Raw genomic sequence first — 9,093 nt, forward strand, 5'->3', positions numbered from 1 at the left:
GGGCCCCACTTATTTCTGTTTCCCCCAAGTCCAGCACTGCACTTGAACACCATGGGTGCTCTGTCATGCTTGGTGGTGAGTGAGTGAGTGAGTGAGTGAGTGAGTGAGTGAGTGAGTGAGTGAGTGAAGGAATGAAGAGTTAACTGGCCTACACAACCCAGGTCAGAATTTGTTGTGAAAGTAGGATAACGTGAGAGCTAAAATTGTGCATGGCTTACGTTCCTCCTCTTGCATTTTCTCAGTGACTTTGGGCATGCATTATTTTCAGTTCTGCTTTACCAGTTACTTGGGTGTCTCACAGCCCAGTCAAGTTGACAAGTACAATTAACCATCACAGTAACCCATTTTCCCACAAATCCATGAACATTCAATGGGATAGTGTTCCCTGGAATTGGTGTGGAAAATTCTTAGCTGCAATCAGTCCTCTGAGCAGATAGAATCGTGTCACCAATGTTAATTTGTACCTTTGGGATCCTAAAGTTCTGGTCCTCAGCATATGTGTGTAGGGAATGTTCCAGTGCAGAAGAGCCTCTGCTGAAACTCCAAGTGTCCAGCCTCCTCATTGCTCCAATTCCATGACTAGAGTCTGGGCAAGTGTGTCCCGAGAGGTGATGCGTGTGGAGTGATTTCCCCACAGCATCGCTGTCACAGGGAGAGGGGATCATACATATGCACAAAATGTGACAGTGAGCATGTGTTTAATAGCTCTTCCCTCCTAGACACCAAGCTAGTAGAGGGCAGAGGCTGAGTTGCTGTTGTCAAGAGTGTCAGGAAACTGCTGTCAGAGCAAGGAGCACGTGGAGCTTCATGAGGAACTTCATAGAGTTGTTGTGTGACTCAGCTCTGCTCCCATGTGCCCTCTGAGAAGAATGCATCAATTGTGCCTATTGCATCTGATGCATCGAATGATATAACAGATACATTAAATGCATCTATTGTAAGTGAGGCAGAAATTTGGGGCACATAAGTTGACACAAGTTAGATGCTAAATACTGGAGGTGTGCGATGATGACTATAGAGAAAAGGAAGTTTTTTTTGTTATCTATATGAGATGATGGATGCTAATTAAACTAAAATTGTGGTAATCATTTCAGAATGTATGTAAGTTAAGTTATTATGCTATACATCTTAAACTTGCATACAGTGCTGTGTCAACTATATCTCAATAAAACTGGGGGGAAATTAATACTGGAGGAATTAAATTTAATGGATCACACAGCTCCTGCCAAAAGGCAGCACTGGATTTGATCTTTGTCGCCATCTGCAGCCCAAAGGCCTCACTGCAGGATCCTTACCAGAACTGGGTTCTGTGATCTGGATCCAGGATGGCTTGGAGTTTGTGCCTTTCAGAGGCAATGGTTGGAATTTGCCTTGAGGCTAAATAGACTCTCTGTTTTGGTAGGATCACTAGCTAACCTTTTGAGTTACACAAATGAAAAATCCACTGAAAATATAGCCAAATAATGCAAATGCCAATGTTTCTGCCCTGGATGTTAACTTTTCTGTCTATGCGGTTATGCTCATTTCTGTCATAGTCAGTTATGAAATGGTTGCACATCTTAGGAGAATGGGATCCAGGAAAATTTGGTCTTCATTAATTTTTTTCCTCACTTTTACTTTTTCTCCCTAAATCTGGGTTTCGACATCACTAGAACTGCCACATGTTCTGTGGCTTGGGAGTTTGTGTACAAGGTTTTGAATAGTTTGAAGAGCTATGGTAATGTGCAGGCATTGATGACGAGATGAAAATTTGAATCAAAAAGGAAGTATGAGTAGATATTGAATCCTGGCTGGAATGACGGAGGACAAAGGGTTACAGGAGATCCTGAACATGTCACCCTCTTGTACAAAGTTATTTCAGTGCTTCTTGGACAAAAGACCAGGATCTCTACATTCCAACCACTCCCTCTCCTGGAGTGTCTCCTAGACACAAAGCACACACCTGCATGCACTCACGTACACACACACCTACACAAGTGACCGCAGGTTCATGGGTCCACGTGTACATACCATAAACACACATGTTCACCCAGTCATGCTCACTGCAGGCACACACACATGTGCATTAACACATCCACAGACAGTCAGGATTTCCTTCAAGTCTATATGAACATCTCCTCTGCCTGGAACAAAGGTACCTGCCCCCCATGTGTCCCCAGACACTCACTTGGCTAGACCCCATGGAAGCCACACTTCCTCTGAGCCCTTTCCTGACCCCCTTGTAGGGAACCCCCTACCTCCCCATCAGCCCAGGGCTGACTGAACAAGGGAGGGGTTACCACACAATGTTGTGTTCCCATTGCCTGCTTACTAGTCTCTGACTCAGGGCCTACCAGTCCATTCTGAGATGTAAAGGATGGACAAGATCTAAAACATCCCTCTCCTGGGTGTTTACATAAGGGCTCTGATGGGTTGGTTGTGGAGTGAAACCTTTGGTGTGGTCTCCAGGGAGGAGGAAGAATTTAAAATACAAGTCTTGAGATATGGGAGAAGAATATTTCTATGAACTCTTCACCTGTCAGTGGTTGCTTCCATTTCTTCTCTTAAATCCCCAGTGCCAGAATATCCCAACATTATTTCCACCAGAACCCTGCAGCGTCTGTAGGATTTTAATCCACAGCCCCCCAAGTGCTGTTGGGAATTCTTCTAGTCATTCCACAGAAAATGCCAAATATTGACTTTGATTCATAACACCTGGCCTCCCCACCTACACTTCATGTCCTGCAGGGGAGGGGGCCATGTCTTCCACATCTCCTATACCCACTTCCTCCCCAGCACTAACACAGAATCAGTATATTCACATGGTCATTTTTTACTTATATAGAGAACTTGGTCTGACTCACCTTTGCTGGCCCTTTCTTGTGCCTCTGTACCCCCCATACATGTCCAGGCCTCTGCCCACACATGGATCTTGCCCCAAGTTGGGCCAAATTGAGGTACCACGAATGAAAGAGAAGAGCTGATCATGGGAAGATGAAGAAGCGGTCAGGCCAGTTTTGGAACCAGTCTTGGAAGCTGATCCCAAGGCAATGCCAAGCAGAAGGCAGGTGGGAGAAGTGGAGGAAGGAGCAGCTGAGACGAGTTGCCATCTTGGTAGCGTGTGGGCTGGTCCAGTGTTGACATCAGGGGCCTGGGCTTAAAATCCAAGTCCAACTTGAAATACTTGTGGACAATTCCTCCAGGCCTCCTGGATAAAGCCTAACCTCCTGCGCAAGACATTCACAGTCAGGCCCCACCTATTTTTCACGTTTCGGCAACTCCTCAGACACAAGCCCTGGGTCCCAGCCCCACAGATGGCTCACCATGACCCAGATGTGCTGGGAACTCTTCTCCACACTCTCCCACATGCTATCTTGCCTAGAGTGCTCATCCCCACCTGAACCTCATCTCTGAGGTTCAGGCTCAATACTCTTTCCTTTGTGAAGTCCCGTCCTGCCTTCCTTTGTGAAGTCCTGTCCTGCCTTCAATGCCAGCTCCACCTCCGTGCTGCAGTGGCCTCTGCCCCCCTTGCTACTGTAACTCTCCTCTGTATCCTGAATGTCCAAGGACAAAGTGCTCCTTCAGCACCTGCCACGAACCAGCAAATACTCTAGGCACTGGTGACAAAAATTGAGCAGAACATGCCTTCAAAAAGCACTGAGTAGTCACAGCGCATAAATATGTAGTTATGATGGGGTAGCCAGGTGCCGAAGTAGCCAGGGCACCTGCAGGTCATGGGGAGGCGGAAAGAGAATTCCAGCTTATTAGAGCCATAAAGCCCAGCTCTCGCTCCTCTACTTAAAACCTCCTCATAGCTTCCTTTCATACTTAAAAATAAATTGAGGAGCCTCCCTGGTGGCACAAGGGGTTAAGACACAGCGCTATGAAGCTGTCCGCAGCCACTGCAGCATGAGTTCGATTCGCAGCCAGGGAGCTACCCACATGGCGCAGCAGACCTCTCCTGACTTGCCCACGGCTCCCCTCAGCAGTGTATTTCAATTGGTCTGCCTATTCTATTTCCCACTCTGTCTCTGGTGAATCCTCTCACCCCTCACACCTCTGGCCTGTCCCCCAGTTCTTGTATGCATAAATAAATACATCTTAAAAAATAAATACATACATACATACATACATACATACATACATCAAACCTCTTACTTTGCCTTCAAGGTCCACTATGATACAACCCCTGCCAGCCTGGCTCACTGCCTCTTTCCATTGCTTGCTAGGCTCCAGCCACCCCCAACATATGTCCCCACTCCCCCCACCCCCATCTTTCTGGTCATTTGAAAGCCCCTTTCTGTTGACCAAGCCCCTTTCTGTTTCAGCACCTGTGCATTTGCTTTTCCTCTAGTCTAGTCCATTCCTAGTCACACTCCTTCCTGTCTTTCAGCTTCAACTTAAATGTCACCTCCTCAAAAAGTCCAAGAATCACCTCCTTGACCACACTCTCTAGTAGTACCATTGACTGCCTACTACCCTCACCCTCTATCACATAAACTGTCCTTATTTTTTTTTTTTTGCTTGTTTGTTAATCTCCCATTCAGTTGTTAGCTCCAAGGAAATTTGGTTTTGTTCACCATTTTATCCCCAGCTCCTGGAACAAGAGCAGAATAAAAATGTGTGGAGTGACATTGGACTCATGTGGACCAGGTTTTATCTGGAGCATCATCACGTAGAGGTTATGGAAGCGTCAGGAAGTTATTCCACTTCTCCTAGTCCAGGTTCCTCATCTGTCAAACGGGTCAGAATGTTTGCCTGGCAGTGTTGTTCTACAGGTGTTGTTCTACAGGTGAGGACATAATAATCTTAATGCCCCAGCGTCATCCTAGTGAGGCTACTGTAGTCACAAGGGTTGGGGGTTCTTACACAGATGCTGAGTGGTTGTCTGAAAGAAGAAGAGTGCCTGCACCCCGCCCCCCTACTTCTCCAAGTCCCAATACCAGGGCTCTCTGCTCTAGCCTGAGCCCAATCACGGATTCTCTAGGAAAGTTTGAAGGATTGGGGCTCTGAGACTCAGTTCTAACAGCAAACTCTCAGCTGAGTTTCAGCTCTATTCCCAGCTGCAACAAGTCATCTCAACTCATCATTTCCACAGTAGCTTTAAACTCAGCACATCCTGAACACATTCAGAGCCTCCCCCTTAGCACTCCTCACATGTTAAAACTAGCAGACAATGAATGGTACTGAGAGATCACTTGAATAACTGATTTACTGTGATGTGTCTGACAGATAAATCATTAAAACTTGAACTAAAACTGAAATTGTGAGCAGCCCAAGGCATTGTCCATGGACAGAAGAAAAGAGCTGGGTTCTGCCTGGAACCTCTTGGGTGTTTCTAGAAGCCTTGGGGGCAAGTGGATAGGAGGACTCTGACCAGCCTTCCAAGGGCTCACTAAATACCCCCAGAGCCCTCACATGAGAACTTAAGCACATAAGAACTTAAGGCCCTGGATTCATTTCCTGTTGCTGCTGCAACAAATGACCACAAATTTGGTGACTTAAAACAACACAATTTATTATTTTATAGTTCTGGAGCACAGAAGTCTGAAAGGGGCTTCACTGGACTCAACCCAAGGTGTCAGCAGGGCTGTTAGAGGGAAGAATCAATTCCTTGCCTTCCACAGCTTCTAGAAAGCATCTGCATTCATCAGCTCACACCCCTCCCTCCAGCTTCAAATTTAGCCCCTTGTACCTTTCAGTCTCTTACCTTGGCCACCTTCTCATGAGGACTCCTGGGCTCCCCCAAGATAATCACCACCCCACGATCCTTAACTCCCTCACAATTGAAAACTTTCTTTCGCCATGTAAGCTAACATAGTCATAGGTTCTAGAGATTAAGATGTACACATCTTTAGGGGGTCATTATTCCGTCTACCACAATCCTTGAGTGGGGTGAGTCTGCTTTCTGGATACCAGCCTGAAACTCAGGCTCCTGCCATCCTACCGACTCTGTTCAAAGTAGAACTTAGTTCGGGCTGAGGGCTCACTCTCCTTGGCGAGTCCCACTGGCTGCCGGGGCTCAGCCGGGCCACAGAGAAACCAGCCAGGCCAAGCAGCAGCCTCGAGCCTAAAGGCAGGACCCAGGCTTCTCTGGAAGAAGGTGAAGCGCGTGGCCTGCTCACCACCCTTGTACAGGTCCTCGATGTTCACATCCTGTGGGGGCAAATTGGCCAGCTGCAGGAGGAGGGGGCTGCTTGAGACATCACCCCTGGAAGCCTCTGGAGCTTTGACAGTGAGGGACTTTACTTAGGGAATCACCTTCTGACGTTTTCAGCCAAAGTTCTGGCTGCAGAGGGAGGTGGTGGGAATCTTCTGGAGAGGGGTTCGTGGACCTGGCTAAGAGTCCACAGGTGGGTATAGAGATGCCAGAGTGCCCAGGATGCTGAGCCAGGCCTGCAGGGTACCCCAGAATGGGACATGGTCTCTCACCTCCAGCTGCAAGGAAGGCCCCTTTTCTGTCTCCACACATGCCAGACAGCGACTGCCCCCCTGGATCCCCAGGAAGATGGGAAACTTGGTGCGGTCCAGGCCTCTGTTGGGAAGGATGCATATCTTCTCTGGGAGGGAAGAGAGGAGAGCCAGTAGGTGAGAGGCCCCAAGTTTCAGGCTCTGGGTTGAGCTAAGGCTCAGGCAGGAAGGAACATACACAGTATACACCTACCCTGGACCCCACATGACATGAGGACTTCAGGGGGAACTAGGACCCTTCAGACCATGATCCCCTCACTAAGAGAGGTGCTCTGCACGGGGGAAGGGGAGAGGAGAATGGAGGTCCTGCAGTGGATGGAGCAAGGGCAAGTTCCGGGGTGCTCACCTGCACAGCAGTTGTCTGCGTCAGGATCGCCCACCAGGAGCTGGCCATCACTCAAGTACAGCGCTTTCTGGTCTGCATCCTTTATTCTGGAACAGAATGGTGGCCCCTTCAGGCACCACTGAGCCCAAGGCTCTTTCACCCCCACACTCAGAATCACCACACTAAGTATTTGGGGATTCTTTCTTTGACAGGTGAGAAGAGCTCTTCACCAAGAGCAGGTGAAGACAGGTCAGTCTTAAGGCAATGGAAGCTTCCTGAGGCTCACAGTTTCCTGAAGCTAAAGCTCCTACTTTTCCCTGTCAGCCCAGGGCAGTGAGGGGCGCCAGCGCCTTGCCACTGAAGGGTAAAGAGAATTTTCCTGACTTTGCCAACCCTTTTCCATGCCCTTGATGAGAAACTTCCTCATGGGGGTCAGTTGTCTCCAGGATACAGTCAGCTTTACCTTGTTTTGCTGGGGCTCCCCCAATTTTTCATAGATGTTTATTCTCTTCAGTCAAAGGATTAATGGAGTGTATAATAAGAGCGGCTTGTTTTTCAGATATTCTAAAGGCTTTTGATAAGAAGAAAAGCATGCTATGTGACGGTAAGTGTGCTGGACAGCCACACTCCTGCAGGCGAGGGGTGCCCCAGGGTGAGCCATGTTCTGACTGTCAGGTTTACAAGGTCAGCAGAGACCCGATGACAGTCATTTGGGGGTTGGCTGTGACTTTAATGCTTAAATGAACACTGAAGAGTAAACACCTGTGCAGGGCAGAGGCCGTGATGAGCATGTGCAACATCAAAGTCATGAGGTTATTAGCTCAGTCACCTGGCTGGTTCCAAAGATACCCATCAACCTATCTCAGGGCCTGTGGTATCCCAGCCACCTCTGGGCCAATGCCACCACCTCCAGGAGGTTCTTCTCCCTTAATAACTAATGATAATACCTTTAGCTAATGACTGTGAGTGTTAACGCAGGTTCCCTTATTCAATAAAAGTGAAGATCTGAAGAGCGCAGCCTTGCCAACAACCATTGGCTCTTGAACCTGGATGCCAAGGACCTGGCGAGAACTCATGTGCCAGCAATATTCTTTTTGGAGATGAGGCCCAAGCTCAATTCCCCAAAAAGCTGCCATCTCTTTTGCACGTGTGTGCCTGGTGCACCTGAGTCCTGCCTTCCCAGTCAAATTAAGGTCCTGGAGACCCAAACTGACACTGCACCCCCCCGCCCCCGCAGTGTCCAGGACAAGACAGACCCATGAGCAACTGAGGAAATGCATCCCAGAGGTCAATCCTATTTTATTTTTATTATGCTTCATCTCATTCCTCAAAGGGCTTGAGGTCATTTATAACAACAATCACTCTCAATAGCATGGTAAACAAAGACTTAAATGTCATATGAGATCGGATGCAAGTAAGAGCTGGAATCTCAGACTGGGAGTACAAGCCACAGAGGTCAGCATGTAAAGATGCTGTCACTGAGATCCAAAACTGTCTCTGAGTTTGTAGAGACAAGAGGACGTGTCAGTGTGGAGAACGTAGAGTCTGAGTCCAGGCTCTGTGTGGTATCAGGTAATTTATTCAACCTCATTGAGCCTCAGTTTCCCTATCTATGAAATTGGCTTAGTAATGCTTCCCTTGTAGATTTCCCAGGATGAAGGCAAGGTGGTAGAAGGCCTGGCATCTTGCAGACCTAGAGCCATTACTATCCTGATGATGATTAAGCTTAATGATGGGGCGCTGGAGATTTCCAAGATGAGAAGGAGCCTCATTCCTCTGACTCAGCTTCTTTCCCTTTTCCCAAGTCATCCCAGACCCACTGATTAGGAAAGGGAGGGGTCCAGAAACTTACATGTAGTATCTTGCCATAGGGAGGGAGCACATTCCTACAGTCAGAAGCAACTGAACGGTCCTTGGTGAGGGGAAGCAGAGAAGAATGTTAATGAAGGCAGGGGATGGAGAAGGAAGCCAGAGGCCTTGAGGCCCTAATCACTCAATCACAGGGTGGAAAGGTTCTAGTGGGCACTTATCTGTCAGTCCAGCCTCCCCCAGTCTAGCAAGTTCAGCTTCTCCCTCATTTGGGGCCACCTGGGAGCAAGTCTGACAGGGGTGTGAGGCTGTAAGCTGCATACTGGCACTAGCCCTGGGAGACCTGAGAATAGGTTCCCGCAAATCATCTAGCTGAGGACTTCCCAGGGCTGTGCCAGCCTTATAGTTTGAAGATGAGCCTGGCTCAAATCCCATCCCACATCTCATCTGGCTCCAGAGTCACCACACACTCACCCGCCTCTCCCTCCCAGGGGGTTAGGACTCAGAAG

General features: G+C 48.3%; 1 protein-coding gene across 1 annotated transcript; it reads right to left on the reverse strand.

Moving 5' to 3' along the window:
- Positions 1 to 5,894: 5,894 nt before the first annotated feature.
- Positions 5,895 to 8,665, reverse strand: IL1F10 (interleukin 1 family member 10). Its single transcript, XM_037528879.2, has 4 exons — positions 8,628 to 8,665; positions 6,797 to 6,882; positions 6,412 to 6,539; positions 5,895 to 6,135 (listed from the first exon to the last, which is right to left on the reverse strand). Exons 1-4 carry the CDS (start codon positions 8,657 to 8,659, stop codon positions 5,923 to 5,925), a joined length of 459 nt encoding a protein of 152 aa, XP_037384776.1. The 5' UTR covers positions 8,660 to 8,665; the 3' UTR covers positions 5,895 to 5,922.
- Between the last annotated feature and the right edge of the window lie 428 nt (positions 8,666 to 9,093).

This window comes from Talpa occidentalis, unplaced genomic scaffold (assembly GCF_014898055.3).
Source record: "Talpa occidentalis isolate TD23 unplaced genomic scaffold, MPIMG_talOcc4v2.1 talOcc4.5, whole genome shotgun sequence".
NCBI classification, from domain to species: Eukaryota; Metazoa; Chordata; class Mammalia; order Eulipotyphla; family Talpidae; genus Talpa; species Talpa occidentalis.

Excerpts from the sequence above, each read along its gene's own strand:
- IL1F10 (XM_037528879.2), bottom strand. The coding sequence starts at position 8,659 with ATGTGCTCCCTCCCTATGGCAAGATACTACAT. Across the intron at positions 6,883-8,627 it reads CCTATGGCAAGATACTACAT|AATAAAGGATGCAGACCAGA; the intron begins GTAAGTTTCTGG and ends ATTCTGTTCCAG. Across the intron at positions 6,540-6,796 it reads CGCAGACAACTGCTGTGCAG|AGAAGATATGCATCCTTCCC; the intron begins GTGAGCACCCCG and ends CTTCCCTCCCAG.